The sequence below is a fragment of the Canis lupus genome, chromosome 5 (assembly GCF_003254725.2).
Source record: "Canis lupus dingo isolate Sandy chromosome 5, ASM325472v2, whole genome shotgun sequence".
Classification (NCBI taxonomy): domain Eukaryota; kingdom Metazoa; phylum Chordata; class Mammalia; order Carnivora; family Canidae; genus Canis; species Canis lupus.
In genome coordinates this window covers 57,340,051-57,364,662 of record NC_064247.1, presented here as the reverse complement: position 1 = coordinate 57,364,662, position 24,612 = coordinate 57,340,051, and the positions used below count along the sequence as shown (strand labels likewise).

General features: G+C 61.9%; 2 protein-coding genes across 11 annotated transcripts in view; one reads left to right on the top strand and one right to left on the bottom strand.

The window, feature by feature from the left end:
- MORN1 (MORN repeat containing 1) overlaps window positions 1-5,372 on the top strand; it is a 51,090-nt gene extending 45,718 nt beyond the window's left edge. Inside the window, exons 13-14 of one of the 2 annotated variants that reach the window (XM_025427440.3) lie at window positions 3,270-3,316; window positions 5,174-5,372. In XM_025427440.3, coding sequence (XP_025283225.3) covers window positions 3,270-3,316; window positions 5,174-5,322 — 196 coding nt within the window. In that variant the 3' untranslated portion in view covers window positions 5,323-5,372. Of the gene's footprint in view, window positions 1-530; window positions 2,118-3,269; window positions 3,317-5,173 lie in introns of those variants that run through there. The other variant, XM_049110507.1, reaches the window with a different exon arrangement.
- Window positions 5,373-16,266: 10,894 nt separating this feature from the next.
- SKI (SKI proto-oncogene) overlaps window positions 16,267-24,612 on the bottom strand; it is a 70,733-nt gene continuing 62,387 nt past the window's right edge. For 2 of the 9 annotated variants that reach the window (XM_035715973.2, XM_025427455.3), the window contains 6 exons: window positions 23,006-23,128; window positions 22,809-22,927; window positions 21,922-22,190; window positions 21,530-21,831; window positions 20,262-20,492; window positions 16,267-19,445 (listed from right to left, as the gene is read on the bottom strand). In XM_035715973.2, coding sequence (XP_035571866.1) covers window positions 19,257-19,445; window positions 20,262-20,492; window positions 21,530-21,831; window positions 21,922-22,190; window positions 22,809-22,927; window positions 23,006-23,128 — 1,233 coding nt within the window. In that variant the 3' untranslated portion in view covers window positions 16,267-19,256. The remainder of the gene's footprint in view (window positions 19,446-20,261; window positions 20,493-21,529; window positions 21,832-21,921; window positions 22,191-22,808; window positions 22,928-23,005; window positions 23,129-24,612) is intronic. The other 7 variants (XM_035715974.2, XM_025427456.3, XM_035715975.2 and 4 more) reach the window with 4 other exon arrangements.

The following is a 24,612-nucleotide window of genomic DNA, read 5'->3' as shown; positions in this document are numbered from 1 at the left end:
CTGTTGAGGTCAATCGGCTCAGACGGGACATTCTCAGGCCTAAGGGAAATACATGGGGTCATGGGAAGCACCAAGGCCAGCTTTGCTGAGGGGACAACAACTGCATTGGTGAGCCACTCAGGTACTGAGCACCCAGTAGGAACCTGCAGAGCTACCTTGTTGACCTTGGCAGGAGGCCACTTGCTTGCCCATGCATCCCCTGGGGGCAGGCCAAAATTGAGGCCATCAGATCTCATGCAGACTGGGAGACCCACCATGGGAGCTTTACTACAAATGATGCACACTGGACCAGGGCCATGAGCAGTCAGGGCAAGATGCCATTTTGGGGCCCTCAAAGGACAACCCCAAATACCAGGGGCAGAGGCCTCATGCCCTGCCCTCCACTAGGAGCCCTGGCCCCTCAAGATTGACCACTGAGCCATGAGCCAGGGCTATCTGGGCACCATATCTCAGTTTGGTCTATGGATATGGGAACAGGCTTCTGCTTCTAGCCGGGATGAAGTGCAAGGGCTGGATTTGCTCTTCCACAGGTAAACAAGAAACAAGCTGGACAAGATCCAGGAAACGACAGCCAGCCTTCAAGACACCAAGAGGCTCCAGATCACCTCCTGGAGCATTTCCAAGTGTAGTGCAGGGAGGAGACTCAGCCAGTCCAGGAGTCCTCTCAAGGGGAAAGATGGAGCTAGGGGTCCTAGGAAGCCAAGGCCGCTAGAGTTTGCAGGAGGGAGAACAGAAAGGAGGGAACACGGAGAGGAGGGAGTCCTAGGGATCTGCAGAGCATGAGGAATGTGCTTGAAGCCAGGAAAACAGACAAGAGGTTCACAGTGAGTCCTGCCCAGAGCTCACACAGGGTTGTGGAGAGTGACCCATCCGGAAGACCTCGGAGGAATATTTAGTAGTCGGAATAATTAACCGTATCTTGAACCCCACCTAACAACCTAAAAACAGGACCCAAAAGGATCAAACCTTCTCTAAGTAACTGAACAGCATCAAGAATATAAGAATACAAAGTATCCATTTTTTTACAAGAAAGTAAAATCCACAATGTCTGACATCTGACCGAAGATTACCAGGCACACAGAGAAAGCAGTAAAGTACAACCCATAACGAGGAAAAATAAACCAAAGCCAACCCAGAAATGACACAAATGGGGGAGTCATCGACAGAGGCGTGAAATGCTATGACTGGACTGGGCATGCCCAGTGGGGAAGACTGGCCACGTGCAGCAGACACGAGAGCCGTGAAGGAGTGGAATCGCCCACTGGAGCTGGAGTTTGTGGGCAGGAATGGGTGCAAGGGAAAGGAAGCCACGAGCTTGCAGACACAGCCAGGGGACCCCCCACGTGAAACCCAGAAAGAAAAGCAAGGCTGAACCTCATGAGCAAAGCATTTTGTCACATGGCTCCTGCCGGCCAGGATCAGAAGCTGCCAAGTGCTGTGGGGAGGATGTGACAGAAGAAATGATGGCCAAAATTGGTTCAAACTTGATGAAAAATATAAATCTACAGATTGAAGACACAAGGAACCCCGAGCACAGGAAGCGCGAGGATGACCACAGCAGTGGCAGCTGAAGAGAAAGCACAGGACGGATCGCTGGTCTCAGCGGCCCAGGTCCAGCTCCCAGCACCGCCTACCTCCCACTGGCTCCCGATCCACCCCAGACACCACCCTGGACCCCTTGGAAGCCTGGGGGCTTCTGGTCCGTGCCCAGCCAGAGCTCCCGCCATCCCACAGAACCCCGTTTACACCACCACCCAGCGCTCCGGCTGCAGACTGTGCTCCCAGTGCTCCCACTGCCTCCCCATCAGTTCTGCCCTCACCCCGCCCACCGGCTTGAGAGCCATCCGCTCCCCAGCGCTGCTGGCACCTCCTCACACCGAGGCTCCCCAGTCCCTTCCCCCTCACTCTGCCTCTGTTTTCTTGAAGCCCTGGGGGTTCTGTAAAAACTCTCAGGATTCTTGTAACCCCATCTACTTCTCTTGAAGCTGGCAGGCTGACAGACTCCGGTTATTCTTAGGGCTGAATTATTTATCTGCATTCCCCTCCTCACCCACACTTCAGAATTTGTAACGTGGCTCCTGGGTCTGGGCCAGGGCCCATCTTCCCCCACTTGAAATGAAGTAATTTTAAAATCTTTGTCTTTAATTTTTTATCACCCAAACCATGCCCAAGGTAATTAAGCTTGGCAAGAGGTCAGAGCCTGGTGGGTTGCCGAGCTGATGCCCGGGAGCCCCTGGCCCTCCACCCCACCCAGCTCTGATGACGGGAAACTGCCAGCCATGAAGGGCCAGGGGGGAGGGGTCCCCTGGCTGCCCCCAAGTCCCATTGGATAGATCATTCAGGGCAAAGCCCATCCCTTGGGGCCTCGGCCGTCCCGCCAAGAAGGTGCCCCCAGCAGCTGGAGGATTCAGGTGGGCATCCGCACCACACTGGCTCCCTCATCCCAAGGTGGCAGGGAGGAGGCCAAGGGCCTGACCCAGGGCAGAGGGCTCAGACAGGGGTTCTGTGCCACATGTCCTCAGCGGCACACAGCATGCCCCCCACCCGGGCAGGTGACCGCTCTGTGGGCAGGTAGAGTGGGCACATCACCACACGCCACGGAGGGGACCTCCACCAGGTGAGAGCCCTCAAACTTGGGCTTGAGCTGCCCCAAGTAGCCTGTCAGGGCTGTCTCCCCACTGCCATGACCAGAAGGGAGGTTCTCTGTCCCTCAGAGTTGGCACCAGGCTGGGGCTCACCCCTCCTGTCCCTGCCTGTTACCTTTTCTTCCCTAGGTCGCCTAGCTAACAGTGGTCTTCGGGCCCTTGGAAGGGGACCCAAGGGGATACACTGGTCCCCATGATCCCACCTCCCACCGAGCCCAGCTACCAGTTCTGAGACACCTACAAACTTCGTGGGTGCAGCACATCCTCTGCCCGTGTGCACACAAGAACCTCACCTTTATCCTGTGCAAAGCAGCACTGGCTGTGGGAACCAGGATGAGTCTGCTGGCTCTGGCTCCAGACTCTGTCCACGGGCATGTCTGGGTTGAGACAGCAAGGGCCCAGGGCTAAGGGGCAGAGAGCTGTCTGGAGGGGGCTGCACATAAGGCCCTGGGAGGGCAGAGGTGAGGCTCACAGGGCAAGATGCTCACACCTGTGCCTACCTGAGGCCAGCAGGCAGGGACTGCAGGGACTCTGCTGTCCTCAGGGTCCCAGTTGTGGGGGCTGTGCCACATGCAGCGGGGCCCTGGGCAGTGATTCAGGGGCTCCCTTCTCTTGTCTCTACAGGCCTGATGGGGTAGCTACTGCAGAGCTGGCAGCAGCAGCCTTCCCAGGTAGGTGGGCAGACAGAGGACACCTGTCACCCCACAATCCAAATGTATCATATTGTGGACTTTTTGCAAAAACTCCCTTCCTGTGAACGCACCCCTAAATTCAACATTTATCTTGGCTAGGGCAGGCAGGGATCAGAGAGGGCAGCTCTCAGCCTGGCCACCACCCACACCACTCTGGGCAGCCCCAGAAGCACCAGAGGTGGAGGGGACATGGAGGGCCCAGGGCCTCCACAACGCCCCCTCCAGCCTCCATCCCCCAGAATGGCCATGGGCACCGGGCAGGGTATCTGGTGGAGGGCGGCTTGTCCATCTTGGGGGCCTCTCTGTCCCCACGGGCAAAGCCGATGACCCTGTTTCCTTGTATCCCGGATCCTGATTGGAAGGCTGGCAGGCCTCCGGACCTGGGCCTCCCCTGACCCCACAGGTATTTGGGAGTGTTAGCAGGAGGAGGTCTGGGGCCTGGGCAGCGACCCCCACGTCCCCCTCTGGGCTGGTACGGGGCATCCCAACAGTGGCCACATTAGTCTGCTGACCAGCCAGAAGAGCCAGAGCTGTGGCCACCGTACTTCCAGGTCCTGGGAGCTCGTGGGTGCCTGAGGCAGCCAGGGTGAGCAGAGGGGACGCCCTCTGCACTGTAGTGGGGAGGAGCCCATGGGGAGTGGGCTGCAGAAGAGCAGGGCCCCAGGGAGAAGCAGCTTCCAGGCTGCGAGGGCCAGAGCCAGAGGGGGGCCAAGTCCCTGAGATGTGGGCCACGCTGTCTCTGCGGGGACACCAGGCGCGGGGCCCACGGGCAGACCACGTGGGCCGGGCCTCGGTGGCCACCAGCCAGCCCTGCTCCCAGCCACGGGAGGAGGGCGTCAGGAGCGGGGTCACACAGGGCGGGGCCGGGTGCACGCGGCTGCCCAGAGCCCTCTGCCCAGTCCACTGCTGGCCGCGGGCCGCCGAGCCGTGATCCCGGGAACACCTGGAAACCCGGCTGCTTGCAAACACCGTGGCGTTGCCATGTGTGGTGGGAGGCCGGTGCCGCGGGCGGCGGAATGCGGGCCCCCCTCCCCGCCCCGGGCCCCCCAGGAGCTGCAGGAACTGACTCAGAGCCCAGCGGATTCCTGCTGCCGCTGCTGCCACCAGGCCCTTCCCCATCCTGCCCCGGAACACGCGGCGTCCGCAGCGCGGCGAGGAGAGGGCCTGCCTTCCAGACCGGGGTGCTGGAATGTTCTCTCTGACGGTGTGAGCCGACTCCTGTGCCCTGTTTCAGCTGCGGCCGCATTCCTGGTGTGAGCCTGGGCCAGCCCAGCGAGCTTTTTCCGCGCTCGGGTGCCAGCCCCCGTGGGCTCGGGGGAGGGAAGAGGGCGGTTTCTATGGCAACCGCACTTTCTGTTATTTCTTATTTTCTTTTTTATGGTTTCTCCAACTTTGAAGCTCTGCAGACAGTTTACAGACTGCAAGAGGGAAAGTGCGTCTCCTCCTGAGTGCCCCCGGGGCGGCCCTCCTCCCCAGCCCGCGGCCAGCGGGGCAGCCATGTCTTCAGAGGATCCTTATTTTAAAAAAACATTTTAGAGGAAATGAATTATTTTTCTCTAAAAAGATAGGGAGTATTTTCAAAAAAATGCTTGCACTTAACCGTGCAGCCCCATCAACCGTGAGGGGCTCTCCACCCGCGCCCGCCTGCCCCCGCCAGGCCTGTGGTCCCGGGTGGAGGAAGTGGCCTGGAGCTCCCCGAAGGGCACTGAGGCAAGGTCCCAGGGCCCCAGGCAGGGTTTGGGGGTGGACAGAAGCTGAGGCCAGAGTGGGGCAAGGGCAGGAGCCTGGGCTGTTGGGGGCCCCTGGGGGCCACGTCTGAGTGCCTGTCTTTTGCAGGGGAGTATGTCATCATGATCCGCGACGTGACTGACCCGCCCTTCCTGGGCCACACGCTGCCCACCGCCTTCAAACACCTTCGGGTCTTGGGGAAGGGGATGGACCAGCGGCCCCATGTCCCTGGAGAAGGCCCCGAATCTCCGAGCTAGGACAGCCACCCTCACACATCCCACAGCTTCAATAAAATGCTCCACACTGACTCCCGAGAGGTACCTTACCCACCCCGCCAGGCCCGCTGTGGAGGCCCAACCAGTGATGCCAGGTCCCCCTCTGGCGACACCTCCACTCCCCAGGGAGAACCCAGGCCAGGCTGGGGAGGGGGCGGGCCTGGTCCCCCCCGCCCCCCACTGAGTCCCCGCACCCTCCCCCGCCAGGCAGCCTGGGGACATGGGAACTGGCTGCTAAATGAGAAATCGAGAGGTAGCAGCAGGTGACTGGTTTTCCGGAAAGGAGCTTCATGTCTGGGGGACACTTCCTGGATTTGACAGCTGCCTCTGAAACACACCAAAGTCCCGAGAGTGGGGCAGGGCAGGGGAGTGGGGAGACTCTGGAAGCTGTGGCAGCTAGACAGGCGGCTGACATGAAGGGAGGGTGGCGGGGCCTCCTTTGGCCTCCACTTCGTGGGCTCGTGGCTTGCCAGATCCAGGATCCAAGGTCTGCCCACCTCCTGTTTCCATGGCCCCTGGGGCCCACCCTGTGCCCACCCTGTGCTGGTTGGAGCCAGGCTTGCCCCTCGCTTCGAAGCCCACTATCCCTTCTCCCTCTGACAAATGAGGAACAGGGAAGGAGCCCCCAGCCCCCAGCCAGGAGAAGCACACTGCTGCCTCCCATCCTGGAATCCCTAGGCCCCTCATCCCTCCATCCAGCACCCACTTCCCTCCTACACAGGCATCTGCACTCTGCCACCCCCTACCCGCCAGAAGGAGGCTTCCTCCAGCGCTCACAGAAGGGCCACCCCCTCCCTCAGGCCCCCCCACACCGGCTGCTCCCTTGTCTCCCTGACTGTCCCTCCCCATAAGTCTCCCTGGACCCCCGCCCTAGTGTAGCCAGCAGTGAGGCACAGCAGTCATGCGACAGAGTCCCTCTGGCCAGGAGGGCAGCCCATAGCAAGGCATCTCGGTCCTGCTTCAAGGAACGTCCCCAACCCAACTCCATCCCACTGCCCCATGCAGCCCCACACACCCTGCTGCTGCTTCTGCACACAGCAGGTGCTATCAGGGCTCACCCCCCAAGTCTGTGCCAGGACTTCCAGCCTGACCAGAGCAGGCTCCACACTTGCTGCCCTCATCGCTGGCTGTTCCCCCAGCTAACTGGCCCCTGCAGCTCCATGTTTCTGCCTCAGGGCCTTTGCATATGCTCTTCTTGCTACCTGGGATGCTCACCTCCCAGATGTCACCTTCTCATGAGGGTTTCCTTGGCCACCCCACCTCCAGCAAATACTTCCTGTTCCCTCCCCACATCACGTCCCTGCACAGGTCAAGGAGCGAACATGCCATGCACTTCATTTGTCTGGCTTGCAATCTCCAAAGGGAGACATTTGGTCAGTATTGTCTGCCTCAGCATCTAGCCTCAGCATCTAGCACAGTGTGTGATCTTAGCAGGCCCTCGGCAAATGTTTGAATGAATGAGTGAATTTGGAGGACCTACTCTGTGCCAGGCAGAATGGGGGCCACTGGAGACAAATTGGGCAGAGGAGATGTACAGGGAGACTCATAGCTGAATAGCTGGAAGGAGGGCTACGAGGGCTACAAGGATGGATGGTTGGGTGAATGGATGGTTGGATGGGTGGGTGGAGGTATGGATGGACGGAGAGATGGACAGATGGATGGATGGACAGATGGGTGGGTGGATGGATGAGAACATGCATGGATGATGGATAGAAGATGAGTGGTCACGCGGGGGTGATGGGTGTAATTATAGGTGGACGGAGGAGCAGAGGTTTATTTGCTGTTAGGAGGCAGGTTCATGTAGAATAGTTGTTTTCTGACTAAAGGCAAGAGGTGGGAGGAGGAAAGGGTCCCTATGTCAAAACCCACCCAAAGCCAGAGAGCCGTTGTCATCTTGCCCCTGGCAGCCACCCCTCACTCTGCCCTCCCTGCTCTTCTCTTAGTGGTTTCCCATCCAGTTTTGTCTCAGTAGGAGTGAACCAGTTCATGGCTGGCAGACGGGGCAGCCCAGGACCAGAGGGTCTGACCCCTGGTCCCAAGTGATCCTCCACCCCTTGCTCAGTCCTGGCTTCTAGACCCAGTGAAGCAGCAGCCCCTAGAGAGCCAGTGTGACTGCAGCAGCAGGGCCCTGGGAGAGATGAGAGCCAGAGAGGGAAAGGGGCCCCAGAACCTCCACGACTGGGGAATTGAGGTAATTCTGAGCCTGAGGTGTGAGGCAGCAGCTGTGCCACGTGGAGCAAGCTGTATCCACCAGGCTTCTGGTTCCGTGAGCTCAAGTGGCCATAGATGCTGCCCGCCTGGCTCAGCAGGGCTTCTGCCTCTGACTGGCCATCAGGAATGGACAGACTGCTGGTGTCCACAGCAGTGAGTCCCCAGGAAGTCCCCATTCTCGGGTCTCATGGATCCCAGGTCAGAGTGCCTGGGCCCTAGGGGCTGCGTCCTGCCCAAAGTGCAGGGAGGCAGATGGGGGGCTGCAGCCGATGAGCTGTCATAGGAGGTGTGTCGACACACATCTGCATCAACATGAGGGGGGCAGAGCCCCTCGCGGACACCCAGGGGTCGGGAGGGCTACACACTCCCACTGTCCCCAGAACAGCTTTGTCTGGGCTTCACCATCGCCTGGGCCTGCCCCTGAGGTTCAGCAAGTTGCTCTGCGGCTCTTTCCTCTTTTCCAGATGAAACCACACTTCTGTCAAAAGAAAAACAATGAAAATGATGTTTGAGTTTAGGAAGACAAATGTGCTAGGCTCAGAAGCAGCTGCTGTGTTTCCCAGCTTGTCCAGGGGGTCCTTTGGTACCTCCAAATTAGCACCATGGGGCTTCATCACAAAATCCAGGACAGAAGCTCAGAGTCAGCGTCCCAAACAGATTGAGGCCCCCAGAACCCTGGACATGGGGCAGGGATGGTCTGTCCCCTCAGCCCCCTCGCAGACATGGAGCAAAACTGGCTCTATGGTCCCAGGCCATGAAGCCTCTTGCTTTCTGGTCATGCAAGTAAACCTGAGAGTGGGCACTGCACCCGGGGGGTCCCACCAGGCTCTGTCCGTCCCATGCTCCACGGCTTCCTGGCAGGGCGGCTGCGGCCCAGTGGGATGATGTGCTGGGGCAGGGGCCACTCAGCGAGGCCTGAGGAGAGCTTAGACCCTGTGGACCCATGTTTAGGCAGGACCCACTGACCAGCCTCTGCTGGGACTCCTGGGTGAGGGAGCAGGAGAGCCCTTGAGCATGGCGACACCTCTCCTGGCCAGCAGGCCTCCAAGCCAGGGAACAGCGGCCCTTCCCAGGGCCGCAGCCCTGGGACTCCCATGACTTCTGCTGATGGCTTGGGGACTGCTGGCTGGGCACCAGAGGTGCCTGCTGTCACCCCGACCAGACCCCTAGTCCTCACAGACAAATCCACCAGAAATTTGAATTCTCCAGGAAAAAGAAAAGAGGGTCAGCAGAGGCCCGGCCACAGGCACTGGCCCAACCATCAGGTCTCCCAGGCCAGGGGCTGAGTGGGAGAGGCACTGTGGCCCCGGCCCCCTGGGGTGACCAGTCCTGGAGTAGGGGCCCTGCTGGGAGAGCTCTGCTCTGGAGCCCTCATCACCTAGAAGCCCACCTGTTCCATGGGTCCTCAGTGAGGGAAAGAGGGACGTCAGCCTGGTCATTGCTCCCGGCATCAGGGCCAGGTAGCATCAGTGCTGTCCCGCCAGGGGGTTATGCCCGGGGTCCTGACCGAGTGGCCATCTGACAGTCAGCACACAGCCTCCTCAGTCCCTCCCCGGAGACCCGGAGGACCAGGAGGCTCCCAACCTGGGCTGGCAGAGGGAGTTGCCTGAGGCTTCCCTCCATGCCTTACACCCCAAGAAGCTGCTCAGCCCCCAGGAGGCTTGAGGAGGAGGCTCTGCTCCCAGACCCTCCCTAACTACAACCCAAACCTTCTCTCCTGGGTCACAGTCTCTCCCTGGGGGGCCCTCCTCCTGCCGTCCACTTGCTTAGTGGACATTTACAGAGATAAACTCATGCTTGAGCCACAGTCAGAGCCCGAGAAACAGAGAGACAGGTCAGAGGCCTGCTTGTCCCTCTCGGCCTGGCCCACCTCCCAGCAGGGTCTTGGCCAGTGCATGGTCTCAGGCCACCCCTCGCCAGCCTGGCATCTAGTACAGGACAGACATAGCCCACCCTCCCATGGGGCCCCACCTGGCGTAGACAGCTCGCCCAGCCTCCTGTCCCACTGGCGGGTCACCCAGGACGCTCCTGGGGGAGGCCTCCCCTCTTCAAAGCCTGGGCAGGCCGCCAGGTCTCGCCACCAGCAGGGTGGCAAGGCCAGCTGCGTGGGGCCCCTCCTCCTGGGCTTCCTGCGGGGCCAGGCTGTCTGCTAGCTCCCTGCCTGCCCCAAGTGGCCCCCTGCACCCTGGGGTCCCTCAGTCCTGGGGGAGTTACTGGGAGTCACAGGTCTGCTTCAGTACAACCATCAAGGGGTGGGCGGCTCTCAGCACCGGTAATGGACACAGCTGCGTGGGGCCATCCCTTTGCCACCCCCGTCCCCTCATGGCAAGAGACAGCCACTGAGGGCCAGCCCACAGCCTCTCTGATGGAAAAGACTGGGCCACAGTGAGTGAGCACCTTGAGAGCCAGTTGGGGGCCTGAGCAGGAGGGGACAGGTGCCTTGTGTCCCTGCCCACTGGGTGACCCTGGGGACCCACAGTCTCAGGTCTGAGACTGCTGTGCTTCCTCAGCAAGCCCAGGGGGTGGCGGGGCGGGGGTAGTGAGCAGACCAGGCAGCCACCCTTACTGGCCGAAACTGCCCCGGCCTGGGCTCCTCTTGGCACCAGGCCCTGGGCATCGAGGAGCAGGCAGGCTGCCCCACTGCCGTGGCCGCGGGTGTTTTCTGATGGAGGCTATAAATAGGGCTGTCATCAGCCGCCCGGGCAGCGGGGCAGCCTGACAGAGCCTGCCAGATGTGCTGGGCTCCACAACCAGGCCTGCCCTCCCCACCCGCGTGTGACCCCCCAATGGTGACACTGCCGAGACTCTAGCCACCACTCCTCCTGGTAACTCTGCCCCGCTGATCAGAGAAGTGTCAGCACCCCCCAGCTCTGCCACCTGGACAATTAGAGGAGGAAGAACCAGGACAAATGTCACTCCAGGGGGCAGCCCAGGTGGTTCAGCAGTTTAGCGCTGCCTTTGGCCCAGGGCATGATCTGGGAGACCTGGGATCAAGTCCCACGTCAGGCTCCCTGCATGGAGCCTGCTTCTCCCTCTGCCTGCGTCTCTACCTCTCTCTCTCTCTGTGTCTCATGAATAAATAAATAAATAAATAAATAAATAAATAAATAAATAAAATCTTAAAAAAATAATTGTTACTCTTGGTCCCAGCCTGGGGAACGCATGGAGGGGTGCTACCTACCCTAAGCCTCCAGACCCTCCCTGGTCCCCCCTGCGGAGGCCACAGGCCAAGGTCAGGGTGGGGCTGGCCTTCCAGGGGTTCCTCCTTTCCTCTGCAAATCCTTAGGGAGCCCCCCCCTTTGCAGACCCACAGAAAAATGGGCAAAGGTGAGGCAGAAAAGGAAGGTAAGGGGGTCTTTAGTGGATTCCTGGGGCAGGATGGAGCACCCCTGGGGCGCAGGCCAGCTCCTGATCAGGGCAGGTCCACTGAAGTAGGTCTGAAGGCGGGAACACCGGGGCTAGCAGGGAGTGGCTCAGGCAGCTGGGGAGGAACAGCAGGTCGTGTGGATCGGGGGTCATCATCCTGGTGACAGCAAGTCCCTTGCCGCAGGGGGGCCAGTCCTAGAGGAGAAAGGACAGGCAGGAAGGGGTCACAGGTCACCACGTGGCGTTCCATGGCTCTTGGTCACACCTGCCAAGGCCCCCACCCCACTCCCCAGCCAGGGCCCTGACAGCATCCCCAGGAGTCGGGCCAAGCCACTAGGGGCCGAGGGAAGTGGGGCCCGGGGCAGGGGACCGCCTGGGGACACCTGGCTGGGCAGAGGTCTGGGCGGGGGCGAGGCTTGGGGCAGAGGTCTGCGGGCTGGGGCGCTTTTCCACCAGCGGGAAGGCGCCGGCCCGGCCTCGCGGGGTGGGGGGCAGGGGCGCCTTCTGGGAGGGCGCCCGCAGGCCCCGTCCCGGCCCAGCCTGCACTTCCCGCCTCCGCCGCTGGGGGCCGCCCGCGAGCTCGGGCTCCCGACACGTGGACACGTCCGCGTCCCGGCCGCCGGGACTCCGCTCGCGCCCCCCAGCTCCAGCCCCGCGCCCGCGCCCGCGCCCCCGGCCCCGCCTCTCCCGGCAGGGACCGGAAGGGCTCGCCGGCCCGGCCCGGGGGGAGGGGGGCACTTCCTGCGCCCGGCCCCGCCCCCGCCCCGCGCGCCCCCGCACTCGGGGAACCCCAGCTCCTCCTGCGCCCCGGTGCCCGCGCCCGCGCCCGCGCCCGCCCCTCGCGGGCGAGGAGGGAGGGGAGGGGAGAGGGGAGGGAAGAGGGGAGGTGCCCCCCACCCCCGGGTCGGAGCGCGGGGCTGCGGGTGGAATCGGACGCGACGCCGGGCGGGGAGTGAGGGAAGTGAAACCGGGCGGCGGGGCGGCCCGGGGGCGGCGAGCGGGGTCCTGCCAGATGCGCTGCGGGGACCGGAGGCCCCGCGCCAGGCCCCCAGGGCGACTCCGCGGGAGGAGGCGGGGACCGGCCGGCCTGCCCGGCCCCCAGGGGCGCGCCCTCGCGCTGACTCGGCCGCGTCCCCCATCGGTGCGCGGCCCGCACCCCGGCCCGGCCCGGCCCCACCCACGTGGGCGGCCGCAGCGGGCGTAGGTCCCCAGAACGGCCCGCCCGGGGCCCCTGCGCCCCGAGGGGGGACACCGCGCGCCCCCCCGCGCCCCCCCGCGCCCCCCTCCCCAGGCGTGCTTCCGGCCGGGCCGGAAGGAGCCGGAATTTGGAATGTTTGGAAGGAGCTCTAATTCCCGGGGGAGTCCCGGGCCTGCCCTTCCCCCTGGGGAGGGGTGCGTGGGGGGCTCATCTGCATCTGCAGGGGACGGTGCCCTGCTCGCCGGCTCTCAAGCCGGGGCCGTGGGACGGTGGGTGGGGGCCCCGCTACCCTAGCCTGACGCGCGGACCCCGGGGCGCCCACGGGCGGGGCGGGGCGGGGACCCTGACCCGGGCCGTCCCCCTGACCGCTGCCTTCCTGCCTGGGGAAGCAGGTGGCCGGGGAAGGCAGGGGAAGGCAGATGGCCTGCCGGTGACAGGGTCAGTGAAGCGGCCTGGCCACACCCGCCGCCCTCGGTGCCCCTCCCCAGACCCCCAGGGCCTTACTGCCGCTGCTTTGTTCTTAGAAACAGGAAGTTGGGGGTGTGGGCCGCACCTCCACGGGGTCAAGGCCCCCCAAGGCAAGGGCGGTGCACACCCCACCATGCTCCATGCTGGGCCCCCAGTGCCCCAGGGAACCCCTAGTACCAAAGCAGGGAAGGGAAGGAGGGTCCAGGGTCTACCTGGAGGGGCTGAGATGGGGAAGGGGAGTTCACCGGGCACTGGAGGAATGTGAGGGGAGGGCACAGGTGGGGGCCACAGAGGGCCTGGTGGGCACCCTGGCACTTGCCAGTTTGCACGAGCCAACCTGGTTTTCCCAGGCGCACAAGTTTGCAGACACCACAGCAGTTGCCCACAGCCTCCCTGAACACTGCCTACATCCCTGCTCCGCTGCCTTCCCCTGTCCCACCTCTGCCTGGGCCTGGAGCTGGACTCAGGTGTCCTCTGCGGGGAGACCAAGCCCCGATCTCGGGCTTCAGCCTTCCCAAGGCACCCTGTCCCTAGAGGTTTCCAGAATAACCTTCTGTGGCAGGACCAGAGACCTGGGCAAGAGTTTGGGCCCGGCTTCCTGCCAGTAAGGGCTCCTGGGCCAGGCTGGGAACAGGAAGGCTGACCCTGGCCCTGCCAGACACCTGCCTGGCACAGGCCGCTCCACCTGCCCATCCGTACTGCCCCCCGCAGTGGGGCCACCTGCTCCAGTGCTGGGAGCCCCGGCCCCTGCGGCCCCCAGCCCCTGGCACAGGTCTGGGCACAGATGGCCACGCATGTGAGGCCTGCAAGGCTCACGTCATCACTCTGTGGGGGGCAGGAGGGCAGGGGCAGGCAGGCATCCGGGCCCCAAACGTTCTGCCCCCACCCGTCCCAGGGTGGCTTGGCAGTGGGCAGGGCACACCAGAGGGCACAGAGCACACTGGGTTTCTGTGGGGAGGGTTAGGGTCCCCTCCAAGGCCCTGCTTTCACAGTCAGCTGGGGCCAGCACAACCCCCTTCCTGAGGGCACAGTCTTACGGGACCCTCCCAAGGAGCCCTGCCTCCCCACAGGTGGCGGTCACCCTGAGTGCCCGGGCCCCTCGCCAGCAGGGTGTGGGTGTGGGGCCTTGGGGATTTCAGGGACCCCCCCCTGCAGTCGGAGAGCTGCCTCTGCCTGGCCAGCAGGAAGGGGGGACCTGTGTCAGGACAGGTGGAGAGGGAGGGAGAGGGTGCCGGTGGCCAGCAGAGGCAGGTGGGGCTCCAGGCTGGGTGAGTCCAGGACGGGGCTGCTGGCCACAGCCAGGGGTGCGGGTGGTGTGGAGGGCGAGGGACCACGCTGAGCACGGGGGGGGGGAGGGGCAGGGGAACTGACCCCACGGTCCTCCCCAGGGGCCCAGGGGGGAGGGGCCCTCCCAGCTGTTACTGTAAATGGGCAGGCGGCTTCCTCTTTCCACGGAGGGTGCGCCTGGCATCCGCTGCCCCAGATAAGGGTGCAAGTTCTCGGCCTGCGGTCAGCCCCCCTGACCACAGGGTGCTGGGTGGGGCCTGGGGGGCCAGACTGTGGCTCTGGAGCCAACAGACTGGGAGGAGGGGTGGAGATCCCAAGACCGAGCCAGGCAGGCACAGCTGAGAGCACCAGAGACAGGGCTGTGGCCCTGACTGCTGGTGACAGGCAGAAGTGAAAGCTGGGGGTGGGGGTGGGTCACAGGGCAGGCCCCTGCGTAGGTGCCCAGGAGCAGCCCCTCTAGCCTGTGCTCACCATCCCCGGGGACTTGGAGACGCAGCCTGCAGAGCAGCACCCCCTTGGGGAGGCCCTAGAGCCACCAGCACAGGGAGCAGCCCCTGCCAGGGCTCCATGGGCCGCCGGGCCGCCACGCCACGGGACGGACTCGCAGGACAGACTCGGGGACCCAGACCAGAGCCCGGCCATGCTGGAGAGGCGGGTGGTCCTGAGCTGGGGGACCTGGAGGTGGGGTGAAGAGGAAGGGTGTGGCTAGAAGTACTAGGAAGGGGGCTTTGGGAGGGGCGTCCTCACCAGGGGGCTCCTGTCCTGTCTGGCCTGCATCAGGGTTCCCAGGAACCTTTAAGGATGGGGGGGGGGAGCGAGCAAGAGTGCGAATGTGCAATAGCGTGTACCCACAACCACTGTGCATGAGCTGGGAGAAAAGGGGGGGCCCACGAGCTAGAAGCTCAAGCAGACCACCGCCAACTGAGCCTACAGCCCAATACGGTCTCCATCCCCCCACCCATGAAGCCACAACCGGAGCCCAGATCCCAAGACTGACCCAGAACAGGCTGAGCCACCCAGGTGCCCCAACCCTCGGGACGTGCTGGCTGGCATCCGGGCCTTTTGAGGTTGCTGCCGGACCAGCTCAAAGGCCCTGGGGCTGAGCACCATCCGGGCCATGGGGCCACCCCTCTCAGGCAGCCCTGCCACCCTGAGAAGCCCTCCTTCAGGCCAGCCTCACCCTTTGTGGCCCTCACACTCAGGGCGGCACGCAGACGTTCAGGGAACCAGGGTGGAGGACAGAACCAAGGGGCCCGGGGGGATGGCAGGAGGACTTGCTCTGGGGGATGCTTGAGGGCCCTCGGTGGCAGCAGCATGGGGACACTCACTTGGTGGGGCTCAGGGCATTGCTGCCCCGTGGGTATTCAAGGTCTTCTGAAAGGTCACGCAAGGTGGGCAGGCTTGGTCATGAGGCTGAGAAAGAGGCGAGTGTTTGGCATCGGCAGGAGTAGGGCCTTAGCTGCCCACTGCTGCAGCCCTCAGCTCACCACTGTGGCTGCAGGGGTGCCTCCGGGACCCCCAATAGGGGACCCCAGAGACAGTGAGGGGTGGCCCTCCCAAGGAGGGCTGGCTGGTGCCCTGGGGTGGAGGTGGTAGGAGGGGGCCCACAACCCAAGTATCCGGCCCTGCTAAGGGAGCAATCTGACTGATGGTGTCCTCCAGCTCCGTGGGAGACCATCCCCAAGAGGGCGGGGAGCCAGGCCCGTTGACACCCTGGTGACAGAGGGGGGCAGACAGCACTGAGGCCTGTGCAGCAGGACGGGGTCAAGTGGGGGCAGTGGCTGGGGCCCTCGTCCCCTGCCCCGGACCCCACCTCTGTCCCAGGCCCTTGGGGGCACCCCATGAGGGTGAGCCCATGAATAGCAGGCAGAGGTGAGGGCAGGCAAGGCTTGGCCTCCTGGTATCTGCTGTCCCCACCCTAGGCCTGACCTGGGCCCAAGGTAGAGCGGGCTCTTCCTGGCCTGGGTGGGGCTGTCGGGACCACAGTGGGCCTTGTGCCCCCTCCCCGGGAGCTGACCTGCACAGGACCTCTGAGGGCCACGGGGAAGCCGGGAGTACATAGCCCCAGGCATCTGGGAGAGATGGCAGCCCAGCCCCTAGCCCAGCAGAGTCCCAGTGCTGCTCCCTGCTCCGATAGGGCACGAGGGGCACCAGCCATCTACCTGGGGGGCAAGTCTCTGGGCTCAAGAGAGGCAGACAGCACCCCAGGCAGAGTGCTGCCTACCTGCGCCCCACTTCACTCAGGGGCCATGGAGACCAAAGGCCCCCCTCCCCAGTCTGGAGGGCAGACACGGTTGGTCCCATCCCCTCCCAGGGCTCAGGCCCAAATGGGGGCCGGGGGGAGGGGCGGCCCTGGGGGGGGGAACCTTGGGGCCCAAGCATGGCTGTCCTAGGCATACTCTCAAAGTCCTTTATTGTACAAGGTCATCTGTCTGGGGGAGGGGCGCCAAAGGACTAACGGGTACACAGCGAAGTAGATAAATATGCCAAGCTTTTTCTTTTTTCTTTTTAAATCAGGCATTTATAAACAAGAAAGCATACATTAATTACATAAAAATAGTTTTCGATAGTAGAGTAAGTCATCATGTTGTCATTAGCAGCAGCAAAGGAGGGAACAGCGGTGCAGACGCTCCTGGCGGATATAAAGGTAGAGCTGTGTTTTTTTCCTTAACTGAAAAAAAATGTCGCTTGTGACTCCTGACTTAAAGCAAGAACAAAACGGCCTCTTGAGCCTGGTGGACGCAGTGGGCGGGCAGGGGTGGGAGGACAGGGCCCGGGGGCGCCGTAGGGGCTGGCGGGGGGGTCCGTCCCTCCGGCAGGTGAGCTGTTCTTCCTCAGTTAAAAACAACCCAGAAAACGAGACAACTACCAGGTAAGAAAAGTTTCTGAAAAAGGAACCACCGTACACGCGTGTGATACAACAGTGTCAAGGAACGGTATTTACAGGGGGACCGTTTTTACACGGGGCTAGTTCTGTACGAAAAGCAGGATATTATGTGTGTGAGTTAGCTGCTCCAAAGATATGAATGTTATTGCTGTTGTTTTTCCCTTCGTTAAAAATCCTCTTTCAGCATAGAAATAATGAGTAATTAAACTGAATACACAATCATTTGGAATAATGGATATTACACACAGGGAGAGTCAACAGCCAACAGGATAGATCCCTTTCCTCCCTTCTGCAGGGAAACTGAAACACAGCTGCACGAACGGAAGCCAGGTCTCAGGCTCCTGGGACCCAGGCCCCCTTCCCCCGAGGATGGAAGGATGGAAGCAGCCAGCACGAGCCGACGCCCCCTCATCTCCTCACCCACTTCACCCAGGGAGAGCTGCCTGGGACCAGAGGGAGCCACCCCAGCTCTGGTGGGCCATGGGCCCCTTGGGCAGGGACGGCAGGGACGGCAGGGACGGCAGGGACGGGCCTGGGTTGCCCCCGAGCTGCCCAGGCTCGGCCAGCTCTCCCTGACCTTCCGGGACAGAGCTGCCACTAGGAGGCAAGGACCCAGTAGTGGAGTTGGTGAGCAGAGGTGGGCAGCACGGGGCCCTGACACAGCTCAGAGCAGCTCCCCACCCTCCGGAGCCCCAAACCGAACAGTGAACAGGTAGCCCTGGGCCCCTAGATCTCTCCCGACTTTCAGACTTGGCAACAGAGCACAGCCACACAGAAGCACACGGGCACACATGAAGCTCTGTTCCAACTGAATCATTTAGTTTCCCTTGAAGAAATGACTGAGAAAACAACTCCGGAGAAACATGGCCGGACACAGCATTCTGAGTGTTGTGTAGTACACAGGCCCCTCACGGGACCCGGTAATAATGCCCATCAATGGGGACACATACGGCAGAGGGTTAACATTCCATGCATACAAATTCTGGAACTGCAAAAGAAAAACAAAAGCAAAAAAAAAAAAAAAATCCCAACAAACGCTGCATATATATGATGTCCCTTTTGCATTGCACTTTAGAAGGGGGGGTCCAGCAGCACCTGCGCCCTGCCCCCCGTAAACCACGGGCTGGAGCCCCGCAGATGATGTCATCACCAGACCTCTGGTGGGCGCTGCAGCAGGCGGCGCCTGTACCTGTGCCAGCCGTCTCCCCCTCCGTCCGCGCTCACAGCTGCCTCGGTGTTAGAACGGGGTCAAGCGAAGAATTCTGGTAAGATCTTCCTCACATACATAAATACCGTAATTCAGGATGGGGAGCCGCCTCTCGTCTACTGGAAAATCATTTTTTCAAGCTTGGGCATAAAAAACCTTATACAATTTGCATGAACAGTTGAGAGTAAACGAGATTATTTGGAATAAATGCAAGTAACTTATTCTGATAGTGGCAGATTCCATCGCTACTGAAGACAGTATCTCGGGGGTAAGAAGACAAGTCAGGGTTTGCTGTACAAGATGCTGGAAGGCACAGGACTACCCCCCAAGTCAGTTTTTGCATTTTCGTTTTGTGATTCCCTTGTTCAACCAAGCACCAGAGGGGGTTTCTAAACACTCGAGCACTTAGGATGTGGACTCCTCTATAAATGGGGCTGCGATATTTGAAAAGTAAAAACCTCAGTTAACTGGGGAATAAAAAGAGAAGGGAAGATTTTTGACAAAGTGCAGTTCTAAATATACGTTTAAATGAACAAACAAAAAGAAAAAAAGTGAAGTAATGCTGTTTTGTTCCAACACCGCGGCCTCGGTCCCAACGCGACAGGAGTGGCCTAGGGAGGGCGGCCGCGGTGGGGCGGGCCCGGCACTGAGCCCCCTCTGGAGCCGCCGGGTGGGCAGGCAGGCGGAGGTGGTGGCCTGGCTCGGCACGGCTTGCGGCTTGTGGCGGCCTCCCTGCTCTTCCCCAGCGGCGGCACAGGAGGCCCGGGTCCTCGTCGTTGAAAAAATAGACTCTGGAGAAAACCCTCCCTGTCCTTGCTCGGCCACGGACGAGCTGCGATGGCTTCAAGGGGCGGGGTGGCTGCGCCCCGGCAGGTCCTAGGATGGCATCACGTGTTGGTGGGGCTTTTAAAAGTTAGTCATTAAAAAACCTGTTGATTTTTTTTCTGAGTATCAAGTCTTCTTATTGGTTTTAAATAGCTTATAACAAAAATGTAAATGTTAGAACGTTCCAGCAAGCAGAGGCCCTCTGCGGGCCTGGAGCCTCCACTCCAGCCGCAGCTGGGAACCCGGCTTGCACACTCAAACTTGGCCAGTAGAAAATTTTGCAGTGGATTCCAAAAGTATGTGGTTCCAAACACTCGCTTGGTTAGAGGCACAGTAAGACGTTGTGCTATGTGGACGTGGGGGCGGGCCCGCCGGCACGCAGAGCCCCCGAGCCCCCGGCTGGCCTGGGCTGCCTGCCCGCCTGCTCCCTGTGGCGTCCGCACCGCAGCGGCACACAGTGGGATCCACTAGGGCTCCAGCTCAGCCGTGCTCTCGCTGCCCGCTGCCTCGGGCCGGGGCCGCGGCCACAGCTGCTCCTGCAGCTCCTTCACCACCTTTTCCAGATGCTCCCGGGCCTCGCGCTCCCGAAGTAGGTCAGCCCGGAGCTGCTCACGGTCCGCTTCTGCGTGCTGCAGCTTCACCTGTAGGTCCTCGATCTGAAAGGGACGCAGGTATTAGCATCACCCGCTCCTGGCCCCCTGGTACTCTCTCCTCCTCACACTCAGGACATGGGCCTGTGAGGCAGGTGGTGACCAGGCCTGGGATGTCCAGCCTGACAGCAGGACAAGTCCAGACGTGGCCTACAGAGCCTCTGACAGCTGGCAACTACCTAAACCCAGAGAGCGGCCTCGGGGTGCCCTCTTGACCTCCTGAGGCCAGAGTTCCCTTGGAAGCCTGCTGACCAGGCCAGACTCTTGGAACACCAGTGAGGTCAGGGGAGGAGAGGCTGCGGGGCTCCAGGACTCTGGCTTGGGGGTTGGACAATCAGTGCAGGAACTGTGGGAACCGCAGACACTGGATGGGCTGCCGAGGTTGGGAGCTCCTTTGCTCCCCAAGGCTGGCTCAGGGATGGTTTCTCAAGCAAAACCACCAAGGGCATGGCCAGGAGGGAACAACTGCACAGAGCTCCTGCACAGTGGCTCACAGGCCCCTGAAGCCCAGGAGGGCATGCTTGCATCAGCCTACTAGGCCCCTAGGGTCCCCTAAGCTTGCAGTAGACCCAGAGAGATGAGAAAGGACCTGGAGATGCAGACAGACCACCTACCACTTCTTGCCCATACCAGGGACCTGCCAGGGCCCCCCCTTTCCCACACACAGCTGAGTCTGGAGGTGGCGCTTGGTGGCCTTGCTGAGAAGCATGGCACCAAGCCTCACAGGCCTCAGTCCATCCCCCCCCACGCCTGCCCCCCAGGCACCAGGTCCTACCTCCCAGGTGGTGCCTCAAAGCCCCTGCCACAAAGCCCCACCCGTACCTGGGCCGAGTACTTGGCGCGCAGGCGGCCGGCCTCACAGCCCTTGTCACACACCCGCACCTGGCGTGCCTGCTCCAGCTCCCGCTTTAGACGCAGTCGGGACTCATTGGCCTCTCTCATCTTCTTTTCATTCTCAGCTCGAAGGCGCTCAATCTCCTTCCGCAGGTTGCGCTTGGCCTCTGTGGCTTCCCGCAGCTTCTCTTTCTTGGCCACACGCAGAAACTCCAGCTCCTGGTGGGGGCGGGGGGAGGGGACAGGTGGCACACACACCAGGCCAGGGTCACCATACCGCCAGTGCCCCCTCCCAGGGGGTCAAAGTCACCCCGCTGCCCTGGTCCTCACCTGCCTGCAGCAATTAGTGCTCCCCAGCACCCCTGCACAGGGCCCTCCCAGCCTTCACATGCTCCCTGGCTCCCAGACACCCTAACCGGCGTGCCTCGTGTCCTCCAGCCTATGGCCTGGGCAGTGACTGAAGTGCTAGAGCTGCGGCAGGACATTTCCCTTCCCCAAGGCAGTGCCCTCACTGGCTCAGGCTTCCAGGCTGCCCTCCTCTAGTCCATCATCAGGGACTGCCACCCCACCCCTCAACATGTTTGTGAGCGTAACATCACATCTCCAACCAGAACCGGGGAAAGGGGGTTCTGAAGAAGCGAGTGCTTGACACACACTCAGAGGGGATATCTGAACTCCTGGGGCTCTCGGGATGGTAGGGCTGTGCTGTGCTAGAAGCCCCACGTGTGAAGCTGCCATATGCCAGACACCAGCCACAGAGGTGTGAACGCAGCTGCCGCTGAGCAGATCTCCAACAAGGCCGCAAGGGCCCTGTGTGGAGGCCCCACCCTCGGCACTGTGAACTCTGGGCTTCCCCCACTTGTCAGGAAAGGTGGCGCAGAGGACACTCGCCCACAGCCTGAGGAGCCAGGGCTGGCCCCACTGTCTGCCCCTCCTGACGGGGGAGGCGAATGCAGGGCCTCTAGCCCCCTCTTCAAAAGGAAGCAGTCACTTCTGTGGAATCATCTAGAACCCAATGTGCACGCACAGGCCGTGCACTTGTGCCTGGAGCCACCTGGTCCTGCCTGCACACCCGCTGCAGGAAAAGCTGCTGGTTCGGGTGCACGCATGCCAAGTACCGGCTCCACACTGGGCGTGCAAGTCTCAGGCTCCTCGCTGAGAACAGCTGGGCCTTCACTGCCCCCAGAGGGACAGACCAACCCCATGAGGGGCTGAGCCAGGTGCAGGGGTGCCGAGGAGTGGTGTGGCAGTCTCACCTGGTGGAGGCTGCGCTTGGCTTGCAGCGCGGCACTCAGCTTCTCCTCCTGCTTCACGCGCATCTTCACCACCTCGTGCAGGAACTTCTCTTTGGCTTCCTTGGTGTCCAGGCCGCCCTCCAGGGCCTGTCGCAGGTGCTCCAACTCTGCCTCCAGCCCACCACTCGTGGTGTCTGCAGGGGCTGCCACCTCAGGGGCGGGGGGCACAGCAGGGGGGGCATGCACACCTGGGGAGCTCAGGTCCTTGGCAGAGCTGGATGAGGTGAGGGATGGGGACGAGAGCGAAGACAGGGAAGAGGTGACTGCAGAAACAGAAAGGGAAGGGGAGGTCAGCAGGGGGCCCAGTGCACCACCGGGCAGCAGCGAGCCCGCAGGCCAAGACCCCGACTCACACGTACATTCCTCCCTGCTCTCCACCTCCACCTCGGCTTCTGAGTCCTTGTCATCCTCAGGGGCAGCTGCGGGCGCTGGTGTCTCTGGGGCTCCAGGAGTGTCCACGGTCAGCTTCCGCTTCCGTGGCTGGAGGCAGGTGGCTAGAGGCTCAGTGGCCCGGGAGACAACGGTGGCACATGGTGGGCTGCTCACAACCTTCTGCTGGGCAGGCGGCGCCAGGGCCACATTGGGGGCCACACCGGTCTCGAAGCTCTTGTAGGAGTAAAAGCTGCAGGGGCACAGGGGCCGTTGGGGCCATAGGCCTCCCCACCACCGTGGGGAGCACAGGAAGGCTCACAGTGGGACCCACCCCCTGGAAAGTGTGGAGGTGGAGATGCAAGCCAGGAGCCAGCCCCACAGTAGCTGGCTGCACCCAGGCGAGGGCAAAGAAGTTCTGGGTGTGCCCACCGGGACACTGTCAAAAGGATCAGCACTGCCATGACCGCCTTGACCAAGGACTCAGGGTCTGGGCCCCATGTAGATGCAGCAAGAGCACAGCCACGCAAATAGGAAGCTGCCAGGCCAGCAGTGTGGCTGCAGAACATAGGGACCTTCTGCCCATGCTGAGCACATGTCACTGTGTCCTCGGGCCACTGAAGGAGCACCCAGAAGAGGGGGAGGGGGCACCAGTCCTGAGACCCACAAAGCGATAGCCTCTCTAGGATCGTGTCTTCATTTGAAGGAAAAAAAAAAAAAAAAAAAAACCCTAGGCAGCCCCACAAAGGGAAGGTCTCACCCAGCAGATGATTACGGGCCCCAAGGTGGTAGAGCCCAACTGTGGCCCCACCCCACCCTACCCCACCCCGGGCCTGTTTGACCACTGGCCACCAGCACAGCTGCCACTCACCTGTCTCGAATCAGGGCTGGGAGGTGTGGGGAGAGCTCTTTGTCACTCGTAGACACCGCGGGGGACCAGGGTCGGAAAGCGGAGAGGCGCTGGCGAGGGTGAACGCAGCCAAGGCTCTGCTGGGAGAGAGGCGCCAGGTGTCAGGAGCTGAGATGCAGAGGCCCGCTGCCGCCCCACGCCCGTGCCCTGCGCACAACCTTGCTGGAGGGGCCAGCCAGGGTCCGCAGCCAGCCAGACTGTTTGTCCTTCTCAGAAGACGGGGGGAGTTGTGAGGGGGCGTCATCTGTTTTCCGGATGGAGGCCGGGGGCTCGGAGGAGACCTGCAAAGGACACAAAAGTTGTCAATGGCACCTCCAGTGGCATCTGCACTCCAGGCAGGGTCTCCCGGCCAGCAGACTCGCCCATGCACCAGCCGTCTCCTTGAGCACTCTCTGTGGACCTGTGATGCTGCCACCCCACCCACAGCTGCAGAAGGCCCAGGGTAGGGGTGTCCAGGCTGGGCTCCGGTGTGTGCACTGTGGACTTGGTGCCAAAACAGCCGACGGGAGCTGTGGACTCTGGCCTTCTACCCACACCGGTGGTCATGCCAGGATGGGGAAGAGGCGGCCCGGCAGGCAGGCTCAGTGGTCAAGTGTGGGGCCTTCCATCGGGGGGGTCACCCAGGTCCCCAGAGTTCTGGGTATCACCAAGCAGAATTTCAACAACATGCCGTCAGCCAGAGATGGTGGCACCTTGGCGGGTAGTGCGGCTCTCTGGCAAGACACCGGAGAAAAAGCATTCTCAAAGTAAGAGATGTGCCTTTCCAGCAGGCACACAGAGCTTCAGGACGAAGGCCTCGCTCTTGCTTCCCCCACACCAGGGGCCCCAAGGAGTATCTGTCGGACGCTGTGGGCAGAGCGGCTTCCTGAGCCGGCATCAGGACAACCGCCCTCCGCCCAAGGTGACGGCACAAGATCCCTGAGGGAGATGGGGTCTCTTCCCAAGAAAACAGAACTGCCTTTGGAAGATGGACTGTGCCTCCCCGGGGCCGCTGTGCAGGCGTCCACAGCACAGGTCAACAAACATTGCGTTGCATCACCCACATTGCAATGCCACGGTCACTCCCGTAGGTCTGACCTCAGGAGGAGGGAGTAGAGGTGGCGGGGCGGGGAGTGGGGGGCTCTGGCCTGCAGCTGGGAGTCTTGGAGGGGAGACCATGGAGGGGGGCAGGGAAGGGCTCTCCCACCTCTAGGAGCACTTGGAGGATGTACTGTCACAGACCTGGCCTCCTGGGGGCTGGGAGATAAGTGGAGGTATCCCGCTTTACCAGGCTGTCATCACAAAATTCCAGAGACCCAGGACAGACTGGACCCCGGGCAGAGAGCCCGCTGGCAGGACCACAAGGGAAGGTCCTGACCAGCCTGGCATACAATAGTATGCATCCTGCTCCACGGCAGCCCCTCTTGGGACACAGACAGGCAAGGGCAAGGAGGACCGGGAAGGCTTATCCCTAAATCCACTCCGGGCAGATGCAGCCCTCAGGCCCCAAGAGAAAATATAAGGACCTCAGACCCACTACAGGGCTGCACTAGCCTTTGTCCTCACAGAGAAGCAGCAGCCCTGGGGCCTGGAGCCCTGCAGCTCAAAGGTCCCCGCCCAGCTCCTGGGAGGCGCCTCAGAGGGGAACCCACAGACTGCTGTGGACAGTTTGCTCAGACGTGAAACAATCATTCAGGAAAGAGAGACCCATTTGTTGGTGCTTTTAAGGGGAAGAGTCCAGGTGACGTCTGCCTGCATTGCCTGGACACCTCCCACCGCCTATGAG